Raw genomic sequence first — 25,892 nt, 5'->3', positions numbered from 1 at the left:
TGAAGGACTAAGCAGCTGCAGTCAGTGGGGGCTGTGCTTTGAACACACAAAGTGCTAGATCGTGCTAGGCATCTCAATTAGTTGATATTTTTTGAGTAATCTGCACAATGGGGATAATAGCATTTCCTCATCTCACAGGGGTTGGGAAAAGTAATTGCAGTGTGTGAAGCTCTCAGATACCATACTGATGGGCACCACAGAAGAGCCCACGAGGAAATGAATAATGTTGTCTTCAGAGCAGGGTTTGAATAGTGTGCAGTAAATAAGGCCCGGGGCCATACATTGAACAATAAGGAGAAAACAATATTGAATAGCTGTTCATTGATTTTGCGCCATCCGTCCTGTGCCCTGAATGAGGCAGTGGTCCTGTGGAAAAAATAATATCTGATCACGTGATTGAAGACTGTGTCGTAACGCCTCTGCACAAGGATGCTGGATTAAAGTTGCATGAGCAGCCTTAATTCTGACTTTTTCTAACATTGGAGTTCTTGGCTTTGCAGCGTTCATGTTCTTTTAACGTAGGTTTTAGTGTATGTCATCTAGAAGTCAGAATTTTTGGAACATCCTTTGAACCTCTTGGCCTCTGTGACCCTGTTTCCACCAAGGAAACTTTCTAAAAATTCCCAGCCGTAATCACCCTGCTGCTGCTTCACCAGCACTAGCAGTGTTAGGATCCCGCCTGCAGGTGAGGCTTCGGCAGGTGCTAAGCGTTGCTGTTCGGGGTAAAACTTTCTAAAGTCCTTAATGCCAATTTGCAGAAGTTACGCAGGCTCCTGACTTTTCAGCGAAATTCTGGCTTGTCTAGTCACAAGAGTTTTACTGCTCTAACTATATTGGTACAAGGTTTAGCATGATTAAAATGATACTGGTATAAAAGTGCCTCAAACTGTTATAGCTTATTCCTGTATGGAAAGGAGAATAAACTACTGGTGCAAGGCACCTTAATGTCCATGTAACTGTGTCCACATTAGGGCTTGTACTGGTTTACATATTTCAGTTAAGTCCCCCCTAACTGACATAGTTGTACCAGTACAAAGTTTGTGTAGACCAGGCCCTGGGAGCTTCTGTCATGTTCCCCCTAGACTAGGGGTCTCAAACTCAAATGACCACGAGGACCACATGAGGAGCAGTACATTGGCCCGAGGGCCGCACCACTGACCACCACCCCCTGCTGCCCCGGCCCTGCCCTACTCCACCCCTTCCATGAGGCCCCGCCCCTGCCCCACCTCTTCCCACCCCTTCCCTGTCCCCATTCCAACCGCTTCCCCGAAATCCCCACCCCAACTCTACCCCCTCCCTGCCCCCAGGGGATGCAGGAAGGGTGCAGGGTGCAGCAGGGGGTTGGGGTGCAGCAGGGGGCTCAGGGCAGAGGGTTGGGGTGCAGGAGGGGTGCGGGTGCAGCAGGGGGCTCAGGGCAGGGAGTTGGAGTGCAGGAGGGGTATGGGATTCTGCAGGGGGCTTAGGGCAGGGGGTCAGGGTGCAGGAGGGGTGTGTGGTGCGACAGGGGGCTCAGGGCAGGAGGTTCGGCTGCAGGAAGGGTTCGGTGGGTGGGTCTGGCCCCGCGTGCATCGGGGGCAAGGCAGGCTCCCTGCCTGCCTGCCTGCCCTGCCCCCGCGCTGCTCCGGGAAGCGGCTGGGACCTGGGTGAGGGAGGGGGGCAGCCAATGGGAGCTTCGGGGGAGGTGCTTGGAGGAGCGGCCAGGGCAACACACAGACCCCTGTGCCCCCCTATCCCGCCCCCAGGTCCCAGCTGCTTCCCGGAGTGGCGCGGGGGCAGGGCAGGCAGGCGGGGAACCTGCCCTGCCCCTGGTGTGCGCCAGGCCGGAGCTGCTCTAGGTAAATGCTCGGGGGGGCGTGCAGAAAATAACCCTGCGGGCTGTGTGTTTGAGACCCCTGCCCGAGACCAAGCTGAGCAGGGCTACATGGCACTTCTAAATATGGCTGGGGCAACAGCCCGTGTGCATAGCCAAGGACTTCCTACATCGCTAACACTTGCAGGAACACTTGTACGTATGCGGTCCCATTCCTGCAGGATAGCTAGAACTCTGGCAAAGTCTGCCTGCTGATAGGTATTTAAAGTACTGGAGACCTGCATGCACACCCATTTACAGACCTCTTTCTTTTGTTAAAAAAACAAGGGACTTGGGAGGATCCCTCTGGAAATGTTCCGGCTGCTGCGGGCGATTTGTTATAACTCGTCCGTTCATTCTCTGCTGAGAGAGCGAGGATTTGGTCTGCGTTAGCTGCTTTCAATAGTGTCTTTCTTTGCAGCCTTTGGAAATCCGTTTCCTTCAGCAGCATTGGGCTTGATTTTAAAAATAAATCTGTAGAGTATTTTGGTCCATGAAGCCAGCTTGTTCTCCCCGCCACCTTGGGCTGGGTTGGGGTTGCTTTGTTTGTTTTGCTCCCAGGATAGAAGTCTCCACTAGCAGTCTGGGCCGTAGGGGCAGCAGCAATGCATAAAGCTTGGATTGTCACAGCTCCAGCTCCCTCCCATGCGGTCTTGGTGCTGCCCTGAGGCGAGAGGCACAGTAGTTAAGGTGGAACGGGCAGCGCTTGCTCACCTTGCCAGCTCTGCAAGGGAGGTGGAAGGCCTGTGATCTACAACAGCCTGAGTTTACAGTCCAGCCTAGACAGAAGAGCTTATCTTGGAGGGCGGGAATGTGCCCCCCCTCCCCAGGAAGAGAAGAGAGAGAGTCCCGCTCTAAAAACTCCACTTGGTAGTGGAGGGTCACGGTTACAGGGTGAGGCTGCACTTTAGATCCTGTTAGTCCCCCTTGAGGGCACCCCTTTGCTGCCTTCCTCTCTCTCTGGGTGGAAACCACATGGTCCTACCACTCCTAGGCCAGCTCTGTGGGCTCCAACCCCCTGTTCACCAACTGTCAAACTGACAGGCCCAAGGGAGTTTGCATCTGCAAGCCTTTTTTCCTCCAGGAGCCTGTGACAGCAGCCGATTAAAGGGACTCAGAACAAAGCCTTGTTCATTCATTCACCCAGTGTGTATGGCAGTCAGAGCAAGGCTGGTCCATCTCTTTCCCCTTAGGTAAGCCTTAGTCGTTCATTGCACACTGTAGAAAGTCCCATTCAGCCGTTCCTTGTCTCTCTAGGCTGCAGTTAGTGCCTCTGCCAGCATCTCCTGCGGAGCAGCTGCTGACAGCCTGCTGAACCCTCCCTTCTTCCCTAGGCCAGGATCTCCAAGGTTTGCGTAACCCCTCTGAGCCAAGCTTCGGGTCTGGGAAGAATAAACCTTGCTAGTCAGGCAGGGGACATTTTCCCATTAATACCTGCCCCATTGTTTCCTCTGGGACCCTTGGTATTCTCTGGCCTGTGCCACATCTTTGTCATTGATTCGCTTCCTCTTAACTGCCTCCTTTAATTTAGCTCCCTGCTGTCAAACAGGATAACCTCCAACAGGCAAACTGAGGCACTTCAGAGCTAATGCAAAAGCTCCCTCGTTCTCCACAGGGAGCAATAACCTAGTATGTGCACGGGCAGGAGGAACGTTTCTGCAAGAGAGTCTCTCCAGAGACGAGGATAGTAGAGGGGGCCTGTGATGGTGGGAGATGCGAGTGGCTCTGCTGTAACCTCTCTGCCATCCCTGAATCAATCCATCACGATTTGTTATGAATGGTGACCAGTGTTTCCTTTAACAGTGAAATTTGTTAGTGCTGTGAAGGCTAGTGCTGTTTTAAAACTAGTCAGCCTCCCTCCCCCCGGTGTATGTCTTAGTGAGGGAAGTGGCCAGGATTGTCTGGGTAGCGAGCAGTGCTCAAAGATGGAGGAAAAAGGAGCTCGGAGTAAGATGGGGGAGCAGGGACCCCACCCTGTGACATTGCAGGGTGAGCTGAGATGGGCTCCTAGGGAACAGGAGAATTTAGGGGGGGCACTGTGCTAGGTTGCAACAGACTTACTGTGTGATGTTGGGTGGGCCCCTTTACCTCCGGTGCCTCCGTTTGTCCATCTGTAAAAGGGGGCTGTGGACACTGTAAAGCACGTGAAGATCTGCTGACGAGAAGTGCATTAGTGCTGAGGAGCAGACTGTTTCCTCTGCCTCCCCGGCTGAAGAAACCCTTGGCCACCATTGTGGGAAACACAAGCAAGACTGCCAATTGCGGGGATCATTTTTGTGATGAGGACACTTAGCCCCTTATGAAACCACCAGCTCATTTTACATGGTTCGCAAGCAGCCATCAGACAGTAGTGACCTCTGGTCCTTACCACCCAGGGCTGGATTTGGAGCAGCAGTCAAGAAGTGACTGATGCTGTAGTCCGTCCCCTAGCCCTCTGGATCATCCCATTCCCCTGGTGGGGTTTGGTTTTGTAGTGGGGAGGTGCGTGAGACTTGTACTTGTTGTGGTGCTGGATGCAGAGTTATAGCTGGCTGGCCTCCCTGCTGATGCATAGGGGCCCCATTGTGGCGGTTAGTTTTCTGGTAATACTCCGAATGCTTTCTTGCTGGTGGCTCTGACTTTTGTATTTTAAGAATCAAGGCCAGGTCTCAGCTGACGCCAAGTCTTCTGTCTACTTTTAGATTGATTAAGCTTGCAAGTTGCAACAAAGAACCAACTTTAAAATCCCAGCTGGGTGGGCCCCTGGAGTGCAAGCTCAGCAGTCCCTTGTGAGGAAGAGAGCCCATTCACTACGGCTTGGCCCATGGGCAGTACCCAGGTGTGAACTAAACAGTCGTGCAAGGCTTGGCAAGAGGAGAATCCCAGAACCCGTCTCCTGTGAGGAGCAGGGCGTCATGCTCTCACGGGATCTTTCGTTGACTGTCAGCAAGGATGGCACTTGAACGAGAGCAGTGTGGAGCCAGGCCTTCCTAGCCTTCATCTCAGCATTAGGTGCAGGGCCTCCACCTCCTTTGCATCCTCCTCTGAAGCAATACTTGTTGACCCTCACACCTGTGCTCAGCATCGCAAACAGCTTCTGAGCTTTGCTTTTCCCATGACACCGCCTCTGCGTGTTTCCATACCCGATCAGACCGCTGGTGTCTCTAGGCTGGACCCTGGTGCTTGTCTTTTTTTGTTGGCATCCCACTGGAAGGGCTCAGTGCAAGATACCCCCTCCAGACAGGGCTGAAATGCATGTGAGAAGGGAAATGGCTGTCCGCTGGCACTCGGCTTCCTGTAGGTGCCGGCTAGGAAGCCAGACTCCTTCTGGCAAGCATGCTGACATAGGTGCTGGAACTACGGGTGCTGGGGGTGTGGTAGCACCCCCCAGGCTTGAAATGGTTTCCATCATAGACAGGGTTTACAGTTTGGTTCAATGGCTTTCAGCACCCCCATGATATCAATTGTTCCAGGGCCCCTGCGTGCTGTGAGCTTTCCTGGGAGGGTGCATTAGCACCCGGGGGGCCGGTGCTGTTGATTTTACAAGACGCTACCCGGCCATTGTCATAGGAAACAGTTCCTGGATCTACATTCAGCAGCTATTGAGACTGTCACATCGATATGTGAACTGTCTCCCTCCCATGCCTGTTAAGCTTGCTCCTTCCGGGCTTGTCGTCAAGCCCAGGTGCTGTGTCTGGTTCATTAGGACAATGCGTAACTCATTAGCCTGGTCTTCATCTCTTTAAATGTTTGCTTGGGTAATTGTAGTGCTCATGAACGGAAAGGGCTGGTGGCCTGTCTCTAGGGGTGTGCATGTTTTTTCCTGATATGCAGCTCTCCGTGTGTCTCCATCCCAGCCCACCCTGCTATTCCAGTGCCGGGGCTCTGAGCAGAGATGGCCACTTTTACCCTGTGCCTTTGGTTTGAGGGGTGGATTCAGCAGAAACGATACCAGTTCCACTGAACTCCTCACGGAGCAGGTCACGCAGCTTGAGGTGGTGCATTTCCCCACTGTGCCAGCTAGTGCCTTCCTGGCTGCAGGCTGCACACGCAGGAAACCTTGTCTGGGCAAGTGTGGTCAGGTTCAGAAAGTGTCTTCAGGGCTGGAGTATAGAATGCCAGCTAGAGTCGTTTGAACGCTGACTTCCCCTGGTGTGGGGGAGGGCGGGTTGGGGAGAGTGGCTGTGCATTCACTAGTTATACTGAGCTGTATGTTTACCATGGGCTGCAGGAAGTGCAGGGTTACTGACGCAACCTTTAACTAAAGCAGGATTCTCTGACAGAAGAGCCTTAATCCTAGGACTGCGGCATGGACTCCTTGATCATCTTCTGAGGGAAAAGGCTGTGAAACCCTGCACCTGCTGGACACAGCTCCCAGCTGCCAACATCTGCTACCTGCCTGCCAGGGACTGGTCAGGCATTCTCTGCCAACATCTCTGCACCCTCGTCCCCAGTCCAGTACTCCCACATACAAACCCTTGCCAGGAGCCCCTGCCATTGTCTAGACTGGCCCCCGCTTCCACAGCTCCTCCCCCAGACCGGGGCAGAGCTCCAGGTGGAAGGAGAAGCAGAGCTCTGTGGCGGGGGGTGGGAGAGGGGAAGAGGCACAGAGACTTTCTGCATACGCCCAGGCTCCTTAATGCCAGCTGCTGATGCTCACAAACTCCTCCAGCACAGCTGCTGCCTGAGGCGTAACTTACTTATCTTGATGCTGAGTGATGGGGTTTCCGCAGAGCCAGCTGCTGTATTCCCATCTGTGCTACAGTGCAGGGGCTGGGTCTGTTCTGCTTCCTGGACTCATGGGCAGGGGGCTAGCAGTGACCTGTTCTGATAGATTCCTAGGTTGGGCAGGGGAGCGAGGACCCCGAGAAAGCCCTGGATAATCCTTTAATGACCACTGATCATTGGCCTGGGTAACCAGGAGCATATCAAGCGTGGGGGGGGGGGCGAGTTGCAATTGCTAGAAGTATCGGAAGGAACTCCGTGCGTGTGCTGCCTCCCCCTGCTGAAACCCTCCAGAGCTAAACGCCTCGGTGCTGTAGATAAAAGAGAGGGCACATGCAGCCTTTGCCATAAGGCTGCCAATTCAAATCCAGCCTGGGTCAGCAGTGCCTGAAAGCTTTCCCAAAGGTCCCCCAAATCAGGAGCTGTTGGGGCAGGCCCATGCCTGGTGGGCAGGCGTCCCTTCTAACAACCCATCTCAGTTGGTACCAGTTGGTTCCCTTGGCAGAATCAGAAGAAGTGCCACAGAGTGAATGGGTCAAGGAGATTGACCTCCTCACGCATCCCTATGCGTGGTCTTCTCAGGGCAGGGTTGAAGTACGCTGGGAGGGGGAGCATAGAGGCCGCTTGCCCTGCCATTGCATGTGCTGTATTTGCTCGGTGGATAAAGAAGGGACAAGCCTGCGCCTTTCCCCAGCAGTGATTCCAGTGGGAAGAACTTAGAGAACAAAAGAGTCTCAGAACAAGAGAAAGTTGCACTCAGACTGCTCTATACTGAAGGTCCCATAAACCCATCAGACAAGTCAGTCACCTGCCCCCCGTGTAACAGATACGCATCGGAGTCCCTCTGACCCTTGCTGTGCGTTTGATCCATTGGGGTTGCACTGGGCTGTTGGTGCTTTATTGACTGGAGCTGGAAATATCTGCATGAGTGTCTGTTGGGATTTACTCCTGGTCCCTGACGTTTGGAGGAAGAGCCAAGTCCGTTGTCCCTCACTTAGGGAGCTGGGAGGGCACAGGCCTTGCTCGGGGGTTGAAGGGTCAAAGGGAGCTGTTAAGTGCTTGTCAGCAGAATGCTGGGTGTCCTGAGAGTCTCTGACAGTGGCTGTGTTTAAATCTAGATCAGGTCTCTGCAGGCTGGAACCAGCGGTGCCTCCCAGGGAGCTCAATATCAAAGGGCTCACGGGGGGACCCTGCTACCTCGGTCTTCTCAGCTGGGAAAGGGAGCCTGGGTCCAGGCCCAACTGCTGCTGGCCACGCCCTAGTTTAATTCAGAGAGTGGCTCTTCCAGCTTTGGATCTGGCTGATGCATTGCTCCTGAAAGGGAGCAGGGGGGCTCCTGCCTGGGATTCCAAGAGTAGTGGCCTTGTTTCAGAGACGAGGCACCTGGAACTGGGGGAGGGTGCTGGTTCCTCACACAGACGGGAGTCTGTCTGTCCCTGTGTGACAGCAACCCTCCCTGTCTTTGGAATGGCCTTGCAGACCTTGGGAGATGGGGGATAAAGCACACTTTACATTGGACTCTCCAGGAAAGCACAGACACAAAGCAGAAGCCTTCAGGACAAGGCCCAGCAGCAGCTCTGCTCGTGCCCCTGGTGCAGACTGCTCCAGCCTCACCGAGGAGGCAGTTTAGATCTGGAGCTGGTTACAGATTCTTATGTGTTCAGAAATCCCTCAATCACGTAGCCTGGCATACTGCAGCCAGATTGCTGGGGCACAGCTGTGAAGTCTGAGCTAAGCTTTTGCACCTCATGTTCAGCTGGCTTCCTTCTTTCTTCTGCTCTACTATGTGTGTTAGCCTCAGAGCTGGTGTCAGCTCAGGTTAATGCTGGAGATCTAGTATTGTAGCAGCATTGAACCACAGAACCGTCTGCAATACCTAGATGGCTCTTGGCCTTAGCAGCTAGCCTTCTCCACTCACCGTGGAGTGGGGTGCATTTCCCACCAGTGTCTGAAACAGGGTGCATTTTTTTCTCAAATGGTTACAACCCTCCTCCTCTAAGGCTCCTCTTGGTCTGGAAACTCTATCCCCTCTGGTTCCCCAGCCAGAGGTCATTGCAAGGAGCTGCATCTTTGCTTGTGTTGGTGCGCTCTTTGCCTTTCTTGAAGTGCTAGTTTCCTTGAAGGAAGAGGCTGAACCCAGTAGTTAGAGAAAGTGCTGAATCTTTGGATTGGAGAAGGGCTCTACAAATACATTTAGTATTCAACAGAAAATAGTTGACTGGTCATCATTAGGATTCAGAGTTAATGTCCAGTGAGTTGAGTGGGGCAGCTGTTATGCCACTGAGCTGTTGCTCCAGACTGATCAGAGGCGGTTTTAAAAAGTGATCACGTTACAGACAGAAATGCCGTAGTGTTGCGGGTCGTAGGTGGGTGCAGTCCCAGAGCACTGCCTCAGGGTCTGGAATGGCCCTGCAGGCACCCTGCCTCAGTTTCCTCTTGAATTTTGAGAAAAACCCACCTACATCCAGAGTACAATATTCCCCCCGCCTTGGGACTATTTTATTCAGATTAACCAGCTTCTCGCTCCCTTTTAGGGTATTTCTACACTGCAGTGTAAGCCCAGAGTTTGAACTCAGGCTCAAGCCTAGCTCCCCTTCTGTCTACACACAAATCACTGCAATCCAGGGCTCAGATACAGGGGCCAGGACCCCATGAGGGTGGAGAGTCTGAGTCTGAATCAAGCTGGGACCCAGGGCTCAAGCCCTAGTGCTTTGCAGTGTAGATGCAGCCCCACTGGACTCGTGTTCTTGGAGTCCGCCAAGAGTATCCCACAGGCTGATTTTAGTTTGTCCTCTGGACAATCAAGTTTTCACTTACTGCACCACGAACAAAGGGCTAGAGCAGCCACATCTTGGAAGGCTGCTAGGAAGTCTGGGACATGGGAAGTGGGACTTGGCCCAATAATGCAGTGTAGATGCTAGAGCGCTGGGTTAACAAACTCTGGGTCTGCTACCTGAAGTTATTGCTAGCCCTGGGCTTACACTGCAGTGTAGACAGAACCATAGATTCAGGCTTTCACAGCCCTCCTCGTTGGGTCTGTGCAGTTCTGGTCCTGGCCCTTCTTGTCCTGTAGACTCTCCCCTCAGGGCCTGGCTGAGTTCTTCCTCTTGGTCTCAGGAGCTTCTTCCTTGGCTTAGCTTGGAGACTCCTTTTTTGAGTCACCCACTCAGTCAACTAGTCAGTCTCTTGATGCTCTCCAGGTGAGTTTAATAACCCCACCCCTGTTTGTGTTGGCTGGGAGAGAGGGGAGCCTCGCCCTGCCCTCTCTCCAAAGCTCTTGGTGTCAGGCCCTTATGGGAACAATTGTCTGGGATTGCCCTGTACCTTCCTTCTCCCAGATGCTAAGTGCCCCCAGGACCATCTTCCTCTCTTCCTAAACTACCTCCTCTGGCCTTAATGGCCACCGCATCCCATTAAAGGGTAAAGGCCGTGCTTTGCTCAGCCAGCTAGGAGCTGGCTGTAACTGCCTACTGGTTAGGAGCAGGATTGAGTTTTTTGCTGTAAGTGGTGCAAAAGCTCTCCTGTAGCTCAGGGGTCTGCTTCTTGGAGCAGACAGCTCAGAGTTCTGCCCTGGCTGCGCATGTGACGTTCCGAGTAGCCTTGGTGTGCAGCCCCGGGACAGCTGAACGGATCAGCGGCTCCAGCTACACACAGCTTTTTTTAATACCTTCAAGTGCCCCCTTATGTGCTGCTTCCCTGTACCATGTCCTCTAAACCACAGCTCCAAGGGGAGGTTCCCACGAACACCACGGAGCCCCTCAAAGACGGTTGCACTAAGCTCCCTGCGGGCCACACATCTCAGTGATCTTGCTGGGGCAGCAAGAAGAGACAAAGCCCAGCCCATCTCATCCAGAGCCACCCTGCAAGTTCCATATTCCCCAGGGAGGCCTGCAGGCAGAGCTCCTGAAGGGAGGTGAGAACCCCTCCAGCTGTTGTGTGTATGGGAGGGGGGGTATTGCCAAGAGCCGTCTGCTCCTTCAACACAGCCAGGTGGCTCTCTTCAAGGTTACAGACTCTGCAAGTTCTGTGTCCTGGGTACAGTACAACCCCCAGCAGTGACAGGAGGGCCCTGCCTGCCGTGGAAATGGGCAGGGGGTACACAGGGACAGATGAAGAGGTTTCTTGTACCCAAGGAGTCTGTTGCACCATGAGACAGCAGAGACCAGCTCCCTCTAGCAATGTAAATCTCCAAGAGCTCCCACAGCCCAGCAGCAGCTAAAACTTGAAGGCTGTTAGTGTAGACAAGCCCCTACCTGCACCCCCAACACCTGCTGACTCCCAGGAGCTCGGTCAGCCAAGCCAACACCCTCAGCACCCGGTGCCAACTTCCCTACAGCTGGCTGAAAAGAAGGGAGAGGAGCTGGTATTTCAAGGGCCCCCAGCTCCGCTCCTTTCCCAGCATGCTTTGCCATGGAAAGCACGAGAGTCGACTTCCCCTTCTCGGGCTAGCCGGCTGGATGAGCGTCTGCACGCATCCCTGAACAGCTTCCAAACGGGGAACGGGCCTTGTGAGCCCGCTGCAGTGCTGGCCCCCAGCCCCTCTCCTCTCTCACCCCCTCCTCCTGCCCCCATACAAGTACTGCCTGTTTACAGTGCTGCTCTGTGTGTGGGTGTGGGTGTATATATGTATAGAAGTGGGTGGGTGATGGGAAGATCTATTTATTCCCAGGCTAGATGGTTGAGAGCTGCCTAGCATGGCCTCAGGAGCTTCTGGCCTCTTACTCAGTGCTTATGAGTAGGGCGGGGTAGTGGTAGGCACACACCAGCTTGATTCTTGTCAGAGGGCCCCTGGGCTGTCTTAGACCGTCACATAGCGTGAGCTTAGCGGGTCCATCTGCCAGTCTCTAAGCCCCTACTTACTCTGGTGTATTTTTCACCTCTGTTATTACTAGATCTTAATCCTCTGCCGTGTATTTCCCTTCAGATATTTATAGGGCTTTCACAATCCCACAAATACCATTTCCTTTAGCCTGTATACATTTAGCTCCGTCAGCCTCTCCCCTCTAAGGCCTCAGCTTGGTGCCTTTTGTTGGACACACACACACACTCACTCTCTCTCTCTCTCATGCCTTCTTAACATGCAATCTCTCCTTGCTGCGTCACCAGAGTCACTGGCGTCTGTCAAGAGATCCCAACACGATGCTGGCAGCGTTTCTCCACAGTGTTCCTTGGGACCCAGATTTGTAAGGGAGACATGATCGGGGGAGGGGGGGGTTCTATGCTCTTGAAACCAGCTTAAGCTGGAATGATGCAAACTGCAGTGAGCTTTACCCACATTAGGGGTTTGTACTGGTGCCAGGCCGCTGATGGCTGGAATAAGGGCATGACCTATGTGAATATAACTTACACCGTCTGGCCACTCACGATGTACGGTGCACCACTTGGGCTCCCCTCTATGGCCGCAATACTGCAAATACTTACGTGCAGTTGGCATCAGTGGTATTATTAGGGTGACCAGATAGAAAGTGGGAAAAATCAGGATGGGGTTGGGGGGGTAATAAGTGCCTATATATGAAAAAGCCCCATATATTGGGACTGTCCCTATAAAATCGGGACATCTGGTCACCCTAGCTATTATACATGTGCTTAAAGTTAAGAGCATGAATGAGTATTTGCAGTATTTTCAGAGTCACTGCTGTCCAGGATATTGTCCCCCATTCTGTAGGTATGGGGTGCATTCCTTGTTGCTAGCTGTACAACTTTGCATTTGGCTATATTAAAACACATTTTGTTTTCACAGAATAGCTTACTGAGTCATCCAGATTGCTCTGTATGACTGCCCTGCCCTTCTCATCATTTGCTATTCGCCAGTCTTTGTGCTATCTGCATATTTTATCAACAGTAATTTTATATTTACTTCCAAATCATTTATGAAAATATTGAATAGCATCAGGCCTAGCACCGATCCCTGCAGAACTCCAAAACACCCCCATTCAATGATAGTTCCCCAGTGACAGCTGCTTTTTAAGATCTGTCAGTCAGTTCTCAGACCATTTAATGTGTTTTGATATTGTATAGTGCTAATATTTTAATAAGAGTGACGTGATGCTGAATTAAATGCAGTACAAAACATATTTACTACATCTACACGGTTGTCTTTAATCAACCAACTGTATAAGCTTGTCAAAACAAATCTGATTTCATTTTGATAAGACCTGTTTTCCATAAAACAATGTTGAATGGCATTAATTATATTCCCATTAGTTATTTATTGAATCCTTCATCAACTTTTCCATTATTTTGCCCAGGATAGATGTCAGGCTAACCAACGTATAGTAAAGCGGTTCATCCCACTTGCCCTTTTTGAATACAGTATTGGCCCAACATTAGCATTCTTCCAGTATTAGAATTTCCCTGCTATTCCAAGATTTATTAAAATTTAATATTAGTGGGCCAGAAATCTCAGTCAACCCTTTTGGAATTCTTGGATGCAAGGTATCTGGGCCTGCTGATTTTAAAATGTCTATTACTCGTAGGTGCTAACATCCTCCCCAGTTACCAAGGGCCTGGAAAGTAGTTAATCATCCTCATATGATTACAAAATTCTCCTTCTTTACGGATACAGAACAGAAATATTTATGGAACATTTCTGTCTTTTCTCCATCATTATTAACGATTTTACCATCTCCATCTAGTAGTAATGAACCTCTATCATTGTTAAGATTCCTTTTTTTCTAATATATTTAGACACCTTTTTAATTTTTCGCCCTCGTGTCCTTAGCTTCCCTTATCAATATTTTACTCTTCATAACCTCTGATTTATAATGATTGCTATCTACTTCCCCTTTTTGTCCTTTTGTTATGTTTTTTTTAATTTATTTTTAAATGGCACTTTCACTTCCCTATTGAACCAGGGTGGGCTTTTTTTTTGTGGTCATCCTCTTTGTTGACACTGGAATTGTGGCTTTTTGGCCTTCGGACACACTCTTCTTACTGAACTCCCAGTTTTGAGGCGAGTGTGGAGAAGTTTCAGAGTCACGTCCATCCTGCACAGTGTGATGGGAGCGGGAGGTTTGACAATGGAGCTGATGCGGCTCCATCTCATCAGGCATCCTGCCTTCAGTGGAGACCCGTGCCTGCTGCTCCAGAGGCAGGCTTGCTGCCCGGACCCCTTCTCTGGTCCCTGGTGTTTGTGTGATGCTATATGCAGCATAGGCCAGCTGGGGATTGGTTCCTGCCCTCCCTCCCTAGCCCGCCTACACCGTCGGTCCCCTCTCGTATGGCATGGACATGGCCCCGTTCAGCGTTTCTCTCTCATTCTGTCCTGCACTAGGAGATGGGGAGGAGACCCTGACTGACCAGGTGGTGTCCCCAGCTCAGCCCAGCACTGGGCCAGGCTCATTTCCACTCCGTGAGGCTGATGGTTTCAGCCCAGAGGCGACTGCCCTTCCTGTGACTAGCGCCGATAAGGACGGGGCTGCCACCCACCCCAGTTTTAGCAGCCCCCGTGCTGTCGAGCTGGATGAGTCCATCCCACCTGATCCCAACGCAACCACCACCGAGGGCACCGGGCTGCAGACTTCCGCCCCAGCTGTCTCAGCGGATGCTACGACAGGGCTTCGGAATAAGAACCTGTCGGCGCTCCCCCCTCCGGCTGCCAACACCACAAACCAGCCTGGCCAAAATGGAACCGAGCCCTCCAGCCCCACGGGGCCGACTGGCGCTGCGACCATGGCTCCAACGCCTCCGCCACCAAAGGACACGCTGGGTGAGGCTCCTCGCTATCCCGCTGCTCACCCGTGCGTAGGGGGCGCCTTTTCCCACAGCACACCCAGCCTGGGGACTTAGGGCCTGGGCCCCTGCGGTGCTGGGTGCCTTTCTACTCTCACTGACTTCGCCTAGAGTCAGAGGCACTCAGCACCTCACAGGATTGGGCCCATCGTAAGTGAAAGGGGGATTCTGGCACTAGGGCAAGCGGGGAAAGGTTTGCAGCAGCTGCTGGTTCCTCTTTCATATGCAGATAGGGAAGCTGGTCCCTGGCTTTTACCACATCAGCCAGCTGTCCTGGGAGGGGGAGCGTTGCTGCTAAAGGCCCTTACATCTTTCCTCAAAAGTACACATTAACCCTTTCCTTCCGAGATACATGCACACTCACCCAGGGGCCGAATGCTGCTCTCCTTTATCCTTGTGTCAATCGAGAGCAGGTCTCGTGACCGCGGTGATGTCACACCGGTATAAGTGAGAGTAGGACCTGGCCCGGCTGGCTTTAAAGCTGTATTATCCAGCTGGGAGCTGAAGCTGGCAGCTTGCCCGAGCAACCCCTAACTTCTGTAGCATGGGATAGACAGAAGCTACCCTCCATCATCAACCAGAAATGTGAGAAAAATCCCAGCATGCAGTGCGGCTAGGTGGCTCTGAGCAATGCTGGGATCCTTAATGGCAGCAGGGCATAGCTGCCAGCGTAATCTCTCGTCTCTGGCCTGATGACGTTTCCAGAGAGGCTATTGCTGTCGCTTCTCGGCCTCGTGTTAAAGGGGAGGGTGGCCTAGGGTGCTCTGGTCTGCCCTGCTGCCCTAAAATCCCTTTGGCTGGCATGGGGACTCTCCCTGACCTGGTTTTCTGGTCTTTGCTGCTGATTAGGGAGGGGCTCTCAGCTCAGAGACCTTCCCCTCAACACGCCCTGGGCTCTGATGGGGCTCTCTGGCTCTGACAAGCTGTGAAATACTTACTGATTTGTCGATTAATCTGTACAGCATTTGTCACTGAGAGCGGCGGGCAGGCGCCCCAGAGGGCAGTGCCCTGGCTGTCCTGGCTCGTAGAGTTTATTCCTGTCGCCCTTTTCAGGGGCATAGCTGTCAGGCATGTCCGCAGGCCAGCGGGGATCCCTGCTTTTCCTTCTGGGGCGTTGTCATGGGGATTCCTCTGCTAGGAGATGAGCACCATTGGGTGGCCACGTGGAGGTGATGGGATGTAGCCTCGGGGAGGTGGCGGGGAGGACGAGACAGGGTTAATAGCCTTTTCAGAGTCTCTCTCAACCTCCTGAAGAAGTAAATTTTCAGGGTTCCTACAGAATCTTCTCTGATGGGGGAATCGGGCCGCTAGCCTGGAAAGGCTTGAGATGCCCTCCCAAGCCTTGCCCACGTTCCAGGGCTCCAGTTAGTGGCCTTCTGAACAGCTCGACACAGAACAACAGGGGGCTCAGGGCCTCTCCCCTGCCTCCCTGAGGATCCCAGGGAGAACCTGGAGCAGAGAGTGCTCTGGGCTCATGCCAGGAGCTGGGCATGTCCTCTAGGTGCCAGCAGCGATGCCTACCACCCTTTCCAGGCCATGCAGGGTGGGGATGGGCAGAGGCAGAATTTCGCCTTGTAGATAACTGCCTTTTTTTCTTCTGTGCAGCAACAACGGGCAGCTCCCCACTGGAGCCTTCTGCATTCAGCACCTTAGGGCCCACGACAGGGAACCCTGAACCCACCCCAGAGAACCCTGAACCCACGCCACAAACAGCCCAGGAGAATGCCACAGAGGAGAGCACCGCAGGGCCCACTACTGTTCCTGCTGCCATGACAACAGGGAGTCCACCTGCCACTACCACCCCCAGCACCACCACGGTGACCCCCGGAGCTTCCTCCACCAACAGGGCAGCCACAACAGCTGTAATGCAGCCATCAGCCAATCCTGTGCATGAGGAGGCTTCTGTGTTGGATGTGGGAGACGATGATGGTCAAGGTAAATGCTCTCAAGGCCCCACATGCGCCGATCTCTGCTCTCCCTAACCGGTTATCGAGAGCTCAGCAAGTGCAGGGGCATGGGAGAGGCGTTTGAGCTGGGGGAGCCTCTTGTGGTGCGGTAGGACAGAGCCCAGGGAGAGACTGGGATTGGCCGCTCCAGGCCTGGGGACTGCCCCAGGACCTGACCCTCTTGGTCCTGTCTTCTTCTCCCTGCAGACCTGCCCAGCTCCGCTGTTGCCGGCGCGATGGGGCCCGACCCCCTGGTGATCGGTGTCATCTCCATGTTCGTCATCATGGTGGGGATCCTGGCCCTGGTGGGCTTCCTGAGATACCGGCAGCGCAACAGCCGGATGGAGTTCCGGCGCCTGCAGGACCTGCCCATGGTGAGCAATGCCCCTGCCGGCCGTGCCCAGGGCCTTTGTGCCTGGAGCTCCTGGCTGGCTCCCAACTGTGTGACCAGGCCACAGTGCAGCTCCCCTTCTAGCCGTTGCTAGATAAGCTGCACAGAGGAAATTCGGCTCATTCCTCTTGCAAAGGAAGAGGTACCTGTGGCTGGGTGTGGGGTGGGGTGTGGAGAGCCTCCTCTAAGGTTCATTGCCAGGATATAAGGTGACATGAGATTTAGCGACAGGATCCACCTTGCCAGCCCTGTTCCAGAAGACAGAGAGACAGTGGGAAGGCAGCCCGACATTGTGTGCCATGGTTCCCTCAGGGTTCCAAGTAGATTCAGTATTCTTCCTCACTCCTGCCCTGATGTGTTACGCAGTGTTCCCGGGTGGCTGTTAAACAGTTGCTATGTCCCCCATCCCCACCCCAGAGGAGGTTGCATTTCCATGGTGGGTGAAGCAATCACTCTGTGTAGCCTTTTATCTCAAAGGTTCTTCTTTGAGTAGATGCAACCGTGTATGCCACTTAGGTGTGTGTGCCCGCAGCACACTGGAGCTAGAGGAATTCTCCTAGGAGTGCCCATAGGGGTCAGGCGCACGCTTCATGGCCATAGCCCCTTGCCTGGCTACATGAGGCAGCGCTGCCCTGACTCTCCCTCAGTTCCTTCTTATCACCCCTCGGCTGGAGTCAGAGCTTAACAGTCTTAACCTCTCAATAAGTTTAGCTTTTCCCTTAGATAGGTAGATAGTACCCTTTGTGTTAGTTGTATTTGTTTGTTTTCCTCGATGATGCCCTCACCAGGGTTTAAACCTTGTCTTTTGCGGGTGGGGGGGGGGTGATCCCCACACATGGTGCTTGCTCTGTCTTGGCGAGGCCCACATTAAAGAGCATTGTGCGATTTGCACATCGTTCAAGGGACAGCCTCAGGTGGCTCCGGGACCTTCGCCTGACGCAGCACCTGCTTTGGTCCCGAGGCGCATGTCAGGTTGGGAGTGCCCGCGGACTCCAAGTGTGGCTGTTCACGTTCCGGAGCAGCTGCCTCCCTGCAGAAGCAGGAGCCCTTCCCTGCCGCCCGTGCCAAGGGAAAGGCTGCATACCACCAATGCGGCCTGCTCCAGGTCTCGAGGCGACTCTTCTGTCTCCTCCAAGAAAAGTGTGGACTGGCACGCAGTAGGTACCGGCCTGTGGGATGGAGCGAGTCCTTCTAACCCTTCTGAGTAGGGAACTTAGAAACCCTGCACCGTTGACTCCGGTTCTGGCCCCTGGGTGTCCATTGAGTCCAGCACCAATGAGGGAGATGCCAGTACTGACTGTTTCCAGGTCAGCGGCATTCCAGGCAGCCTCAGACCGTCTTTGCCTTTCAGTCCTGACCTCTCCTTTGGTCCAGGGCTGGGTCGTCTATAGCCCCCCCGTCGGTCGACTGAACAAGCCACTGAACCCTGAGGTCCGTCTGCATCGCAGCCAAGTGTGCAGAGCCAGCACCAGAATCGGGATGGGGGACCTCAGTAGCGGGACTCTGCTCGGCACCACTGCAGTCGGCCCAGCAAATGCTTCCGTGGCGGCTTTCACCGCCCTCGACATCGGTACCATCAAACACTCCCATGCTGCTGGTGCTGCTGACTTTGGGATTGACACTGCTTCCAGCACCAGCATGCTCAGTGCCAACAGTACCGCTTCCATGGGCAGTGCCGCTTCCTGCCTCGTTCTGGGCAACAGACGAGTCAGTTACTCGCTTCTTCTGGTCTCGCTCCACCCTTATCCCCGGGATCCCCAGGTTCCCCAAGCTCTGAGTTGGCGCTGTCATCCTCCCACACTCCATCACCGGACCAGCACTGGGGACCACTGACAGACCATTATGGGTACCAGGATTGGCGTTCTTCTCCGGGCCGGTGTCTACTGGCTACCAATGGCCTCCATGGAATCCTTGGGACGCTCCTTCTTTACCGAGGTCCCACTCTGTCTTGCTTGAAGGGGAAATCACTGGCCAGGCCTGCAGTGGTGACTGTCGATCCGCTGCAGGCCCAAGGACTGGTGTAGCCTCCGTAGTCGTCCCATCCAGGTCCATCAGCCCTTTAAACAGGATCCAGCTTTAGTTCAGTTAAGGGCCTTGTCTCCGTCTCCAGACGATGCTGTGCTGCCTGGCTCATCCTTGCCTTCGATACCGAAGGATTTTAAGGTGTGCCAAGACCTTTTGTGGCATGTAGCTGCTTCCCGCAGTATCCAATTGGAGTTCTTGCGAGAGAACACTCGCAAATTGGTGGACATCCTGCAGCCATCTGCCCCTGGGAGAGTCATCCTCCCTATTAGCGATACGCTCCTTGAACTGGCTAAGCACGCTGGCTTCGGTATGCCTGGGGCGAAGCAGAATTTGGGCATTGCCGCAATGTCCAGTAATCCATAGAGGATTTGGCCTTCGACGGCCAAACATCATTCTTGGACAAAACTGCCAAGATGCTGCACTCCCTCAGAGACTCCAGGACTCCCCTGCAGTCTTTGGGGGCCACTCATGCAGAGACATGCAACACCAGCAGCAGACTTTCACTCCTCCAGGGCACTGGAGCTACCCCAGAAAGGGGCATAGTTTCCACAGGAAGAAGCAGTCAGGCTCATGGTTCGGCCAGTCCACATGCCGTCTCTGGAACCCTTTGGTCCAGAGCACTCTTCCAGTGGTTGCTCCTCCCTCCTCATATTCCCCCTTTGGGGACAGGCTGGCCCACTTTCACAATGCTTGGGGCTCGATTGCTACTGATAGCTAGGTCCTAAGCACCGTCATGTCGGTTATGCTATCCAGTTCCTCCCCAGCCCTCTTCAGGGACTGTCTCATAAGATCCATTTTCTGCTGGCTTTGGGAGCAGTGGAGGAGGTTCTGCTGGAACACCAGGGTCATGGCTTCTATTCCCAGTATTTGCTGGTGCCCAAATCCATGAGAGGAGTAAGACCCATCCTCGACCTTCACCGCCTCAACAAATATCAGGTACACGAGGTTCTGAATGGTCCCTATTGACTACTCTCCCTGTATGGTCTCAGAATGACTGGTTTGCTGCTCTTGACCTTCAAGACACCTACTTAAATGTGGCAATTTTGCCAAGCCACATTAAGTTCCTTTGGTTTATTGTGATGAAACACCACTTTCAGTGCACAGTGCTTTCATTCGGCCTCTCTTCTGTCCCCCCGGTTGTTACCAAATGCATGGTGGTTGTTACTGCATCTCTCAGGAAGAAGGGAATTCACATCTTCCTGTATCTGAAGGGCTGGTTATGGAGGGGAAGTTCTTGTTCACGTTGGCATCACAGTGTCCTTCCTTCATCAGCTGGGTCTCATTCGAAACACTGGAAAGTCAACCTTGGCTCCCACTCAGAAAATCGAGGTCACTGGGGTCCTGTTAAATTCCACAATGTCGAGAATGTTTCTTCCAACCGCCCATTTTCAGGCAGTTTGCCACCTTTGCCTTAGTCTGCAGTCTCAGCCTCCCGCAATAGTTCAGACGTGTCTGAGGCCGTAGGACCACCTGTCTGCTTGCACGCAGGTGGTCCAGTTTGCAAGGTTACTGTCCTGCTCTTCGCCTTCTAGATAAATTGATTTGTCTTCCTCCACTGATCCTGGACTCCTTGCATCCGATGAAGTGAGCTGTAGCTCACGAAAGCTTATGCTCTAATAAATTTGTTAGTCTTTAAGGTACCACAAGTACTCCTTTTCTTTATTCAGTTAAATGGAAGCGATTTTTGGTGTGGTCATTAGCCCGCAGAATCCAACTATCACTGGTCTCTATCCAGAACATTTTGAAGTACCTGCTGCACCTTCAGTCATTCCGACTTGTGTTTAGTTAATTGAAAGCACATCTGGCAGCAGTATCAGCATTTCATCCCCCAATTCAGGGAAGATCTGTCTTCTTCCGTGCCATGGTAGCCGTTTCATGCTTCGTCTGCCTGTCTGCAGATCACATGAAGGGTCAAGTGATCTCTTCACAGATGATCTCCAAATGGATCTCCACTCTGCATCAAGACAGCTTATAAAATAGCCATCGAGGGGGCAGAGCTGAGGCTATCAGTAGGTGTGAGCTCACTCTACTCGGGTGCAAGCAATGCCTATAGCCTTTCTCAGTGACATTTCCATATTGGACGTTGGCAGGGCTGCTACGTGGTCATCGACACGTATGTTCACAAACCATTACGCTATAACTGCATCTTCCAGGGTGGATACAGGCTTTGGTGGACTCTGAGCCCTGCCTCCTGGGGGTGTGGGGGGAGGTATTGCTTGTGAGTCTCCTAAGTGGAATACATGTCCGGATCCACTCAAAGACGACAAAATGGTTACTTACTGTCACTGTGGTTCTTTGAGATGTGAGGCAGGCGTGTATTCCACAACCCACCCTCCATCCCCTCTGCACTGGACTCTCGGGTCCTGGCATTCAGTGTGAAAGAATTGAGGGAGAGTAGCCAGGGGAGGGGCTATGGCCACAAGGCGTGAGCGTCGCCCCCTTGGGTACTGCTCGGCAAATTTCTCCAGCTCTGGTGCGCTGGGCATGCACACACCTAAGTGGAACACGTGGCTGCGTCACATCTCGAAGAACCACAGTTAGAGTAAGTAACTGTTTTATACCAGTCGTCCGGCCTAGTGATGCCACAGAGGAACAGCGATACTTTCACCATCCTAGGACCTTGCGGCTTGGGCTGGGAGGGATGTGGTGTTTGCCTCACGTCCTTCCGCAGAAACCACCCCTCTGCTTGATGAATCCTGCTGGTGGGGAACCTTCCTGGCTGGACTGGTGGTGGCCTTGAGGGCGTGGGATGAGGGAAAGGGAGTGTGGTCCCAGAACAACCCCAGATCTAGACCAGTCCCCGCTTCATGCCATGATGTGACAGATACTAATGTGTGTCTTTCTGCTTTGCTCGTAGGATGACATGATGGAGGATACGCCCCTCTCACTCTACAGCTACTAGGCAGCAAGAAGAGGACCCTCCATCCAGGTTTGGGGGAGTGCTGGAGTTCCCTGAGCAGTAGGCCCCTGAGGATCTGGTCCAGGAAGATCCCCTGAGGATGGAGGGAAGGTGGCTCTGATTTTGCACTTGACTGAAACACTCATTGCAGATGGGTGGGTTCGTTTGTTTTAAAAACTTTTGTAAAAGTTTGGTTTTAGGGTTTATTCTGAGAGCTGGAGCCAGTTAGAGCCCAGCACTGGCCCTTCCTTCTGCTCTCCATACACCGAGTGTCCTGACCCTCCTCAAAATGCTGAGGAGACGAGAGAGGGGCTTTTCACCTTGCATTTTACCCTGGCAGCTGAGCTGATGTTTTGCCGACAATCTCTGGAGAGGACTTGCTTGGAAGTCTCAGAAGCTGCTGCTCTCAAAGTACGTCTTGTGTCAGGAGATGCAGTGTTGGTCCTCACAAGGCAAGCAAAGGAGAATGTTACTTCCCACTGGGAGACAAGGGTGGGGAGCAGACTGGCTCCCTCTTGCTTTGTGGTTTTTTGCACATGTTGTTCCTATTTCAGCTTCAGCAGTGGGATCCACTCCTGCATTCCCAGAGAATCTAGCAGGACTGCGGTAAACTGCACTCCCCTCCTTGCCCCTGAGAAAAACAGCCCTGTGGCTGCGAGAGGAGAAGGTGCCACTAGGGGCGGGATAAGCTGGAGGCTTTTCATCACACTGCAGAGGGAGGGAACAAACGTAACTGGGGCTTGTGTAGCCTTGTCTTGGGTGGGACTCTCCTGTCTGTCTCAAAAGAAAACAAAATCGCTGGTTCTCTCCCTCGAGGCAGCTGCACAACCCTAACCCATTCCCCGCAGGCAGGCTGGCCCGTGGTCACCTCAGCGTGGGAAGGGAATGTGCAGGCTCTTCTCCTGCGTATCAGAGAGTGGCTTGTTGCACTTAGTACCTGCTCTGAGCTCTGGTGGCCGGAGGCTGCCCTACCCAGCCTGCACCGTGACTTCCCTCCCCACTACCGCGAGCTGGGAGCTCCTTAGTTCACTATCGAAATAGCCTTGCCCCTTGGCAAGGGCCTTGCCGAGGCTGCTTGGTGGCTCTCAAGGGCACTTTATGCTCCACACCCCCGAACCAGCCTTTGCCATTGTTTTGTGCCTTGTCCCCCCACCTCAGAACTCTCATTCATATAAATGAAGGCCGGTGTGTTGGGCTTGGAGGTCAAGAAATGCTGCTTCCCTGCTTCTCAAGTTCCTTGAACAATCCCAGCGGCTGCTAGCTCTGCCCCTGCGTCTCCTGGGCACCTTTGCGGCTGCATAATAAGCAAACAAACAGGAGCAGGTCTGGGGACAGCGAGCTGCCTTTGGGCACCCTAGGGACAGACGTTGATGTGTGGGGCAGGATGCGTCTCTTCCATGGGTGCAGCTGAAGAGAGGCCGTGTGTTTTTTTTCTGTTGTTACCACCTGTCCCCATTCTCCAACACACACACACACACACTCTCTCTCTCTCTCTCTCAGGTTTCTGGGTCTTCTCTCTTCCCATTCAGTGGCTCCTGCTTATTTCTACTTCCTATCTTGTTATGCCTTCTGAAGGCTCCTCTGGGGTCCCGCTCAGCTGTACCTGGGGGCAGCGGTTGGTGAGGTCTCGCTATTGAGAGTGATGCTGGGATAGATGGTATAAAACAAAAGCCTTGTTTTTCTCAGGTCTCAGCCTGTTGTCTTGGTTCGAAGGCAGCCAGTGCTTGTGCTCCCTCAGGCCAGCAAAGTCTGGGGGAGTTGTGGGCAGTCAGCATCTCTTCCGGCGAGGCCCCTGCCCCATGAAGTTGTACCATTTTCACAGCCATGCTAATGCCCGCATTAGCTTTCAGGAGGGCCTAGTCTCCCACCAGCAGGACATAGAGAAGTCCTAGCATTGGCTTTAATGGAGATTATTGGGGCCATGCAGCCAGAGAACTGGTAGTCTGGAACCAGGGCAGACGAGCTGGAGAAGGTGACTTCCCTACTCCCTGCATTGCTCTATGGCTTTGGGAGTAGCCGGTGAAGAGATCATGCAGTAGTTAGGGTTTTCCTGTTGGCTGTAGACTTGGGTCTGTTACCCGTGATGAGAGACACCCAAAAGTAAATGCAGGAGGGAATGTATTTGATTCCCCCCTCCCCCCCGGTTATGTAAAAATTAGAGGGCAGTTTCCACAGGCATCAAACTGCCAAGTTGGAACACTTCTGCGCACAGAAATTCCACTGACGCTGCAGCCTTGTTTCCCTGGCTGGAGGGCAGGGTGCTGCCAATATTTAGCACCAACAGATGCACGGACAGTGCTGATGGAAATAGCGGAACTTCCTCCTGGCTGGAACTGGCACATGAGCGTCAATGGAGCTGTTGCTGTCAGAACGAGCCGCTCTGCACACAGCTTGAAGGGAGAGGACTGGCTGTCCCAGGCACGCCTGCATCTCTGCCCCCCAATGGCAGGGAAACAGAACTTGCCAAACACCAAAGTGCAACTTTCTTTGTAAAATATGTTAATAGTGGGTTTTTCTGCAATAAAGTTACAAATGCTGAAGGCCTCATGTATGGTGATTGCACGTAGCTCCAGCAACTGCTCTGAGTCGATCATCTGCTGCACAGCAAACCCTGGGATGGTTAAATGACATCTCGTCAGGGCAAGAAGAATTTCAGATGGCAACATAACCAATGATAAGCAAAGCTAAGGAAAGTCTCTGACTGCTCTAGTCCCGGAGGGGAGGGAGAGGACAGTTAGGGAGACTGTAATAAGCACAAAAGGCAGCTAAAAGTGAGTGGGAGTGGGCACCTAACAGCCCCTTGTGCCTTTGAAACTTATCCCTTCGGTATTTTAAAGCAAGGAGGGGTAAAGAACATACAGGCATCCAAGATTCTAACAGGTTTCAGAGTAGCAGCCGTGTTAGTCTGTATTCGCAAAAAGAAAAGGACGACTTGTGGCACCTTAGAGACTAACAAATTTATTTGAGCATAAGCTTTCGTGAGCTACAGCTCACTGCATTGGATGCATTCAGTGGAAAATACAGTGGGGAGATTTATATACACAGAGAACATGAAACAATGGGTTTTACCGTACACACTGTAACCAGAGTGATCACTTAAGGTGAGCTATTACCAGCAGGAGGCGGGGGGGGGAGGACCTTTTGTAGTAATAATCAAGGTGGGCCATTTCCAGCAGTTGATAAGAACCTCTGAGGAACAGTGGGGGGTGGAGGGCAAAGGCCAACTAGTGCTGAAAGGTGCTTGGTCAAAGGATAGCTCCCTATGTGGCTGTAGGGCATGAGATTCCTGCACCATGGGCCAGTGGCCTGTATGATGGGCTGCCCATCAGAGTTTACCAGCTGCAGGTTAGTTTGAAGCGAGCATGTCTCGCCCTGCAACGGTGCAGAAGAGAAACCTGTGAATGAGACTGTAGACAAGTTGTTCCAGGTGAGCATAGGAGCTCTAACGAGACTTAATGGAGCAGAGAGCAATTTAGCTCCAGATTAGGAAGTCCTTGCAGAGGGCAAGACTGTCTATACTGAGAAAGAGGGTCTCCCAAGGAAAATGGGCAACAGCGCTTGAAAGCTTTACAGACAGCAGGAAATACGGGTGCAGGGTGGGTGACTGTTTTATTTAGGAGTTAGAATGAAGGCTTGAGAGTTTAAAAAAAAAATAACCAGGCATGTCCATCCCCACCCCCACCACTTTTTTTTAGTCTGAAGATGTGTTCGGCGAGTCAGAAATGCAGATCAGGAGATCTTCCTGCGCTTAACAGGGTGTTGAATCCTTAACAGGGAGAATCTCTCTCTCAAGCAACAAAGCACTCAGTTTTAAACAGAAATATTCACACACCCACACCCCTGTTCAATCTGGTTTCCCTGCCAGGGCATACGTGATGTAATCTTACCAGTTCTCCACCCAGCCATACCAGCTTCTAGGGCAGATTCATAGATTTTAAGGCCAGAAGAGACCACTGTGATCATTCCCGCTGACCTGCATCACCCAGGCAACACCACAGGTAAACACAGCCTGAACTACTAACCCCTTTCACAAAGGGAAATAAGAACACCCTTCTCTTGTTACTGCATCATAAAGACACAAAAGGAGCACAACCACTCTTCCCCTCCTTTATAGTTCACCATTAAAGAAGGCTGGACAAAGCCCTGGTAACAATTTTCAAATGTGTTAAGAGCTGTTATAAAGAGGAACTGAAGGCAGGACAAGAAGCAATGGGCTTAATCTGCAGCAACGGAGATTCAGGTTAGATGTTAGGAAAAACTTGAATGGACACAAATCAGACGTCAAGAATTATAACATTCAAAAACCAGTTGGAGAACACTTCAATCTCTCTGGTCACTCGATCACAG

The 25,892-nt window shown here is 52.7% G+C and overlaps 1 protein-coding gene across 2 annotated transcripts in view; it reads left to right on the top strand.

The window, feature by feature from the left end:
• LOC119860761 (leucine-rich repeat extensin-like protein 5) overlaps window positions 1-24,082 on the top strand; it is a 29,666-nt gene extending 5,584 nt beyond the window's left edge. For both annotated transcript variants that reach the window (XM_038414870.2, XM_038414871.2), the window contains exons 2-5: window positions 13,827-14,261; window positions 15,890-16,219; window positions 16,438-16,604; window positions 21,504-24,082. In XM_038414870.2, coding sequence (XP_038270798.1) covers window positions 13,827-14,261; window positions 15,890-16,219; window positions 16,438-16,604; window positions 21,504-21,548 — 977 coding nt within the window. In that variant the 3' untranslated portion in view covers window positions 21,549-24,082. The remainder of the gene's footprint in view (window positions 1-13,826; window positions 14,262-15,889; window positions 16,220-16,437; window positions 16,605-21,503) is intronic.
• Window positions 24,083-25,892: the final 1,810 nt, after the last annotated feature.

Source organism: Dermochelys coriacea, chromosome 8, assembly GCF_009764565.3.
Source record: "Dermochelys coriacea isolate rDerCor1 chromosome 8, rDerCor1.pri.v4, whole genome shotgun sequence".
Lineage (NCBI taxonomy): Eukaryota > Metazoa > Chordata > Testudines > Dermochelyidae > Dermochelys > Dermochelys coriacea.
The sequence above is the reverse complement of the archived record's forward strand: the minus strand, read 5'-3'. Positions and strand labels throughout refer to the sequence as shown.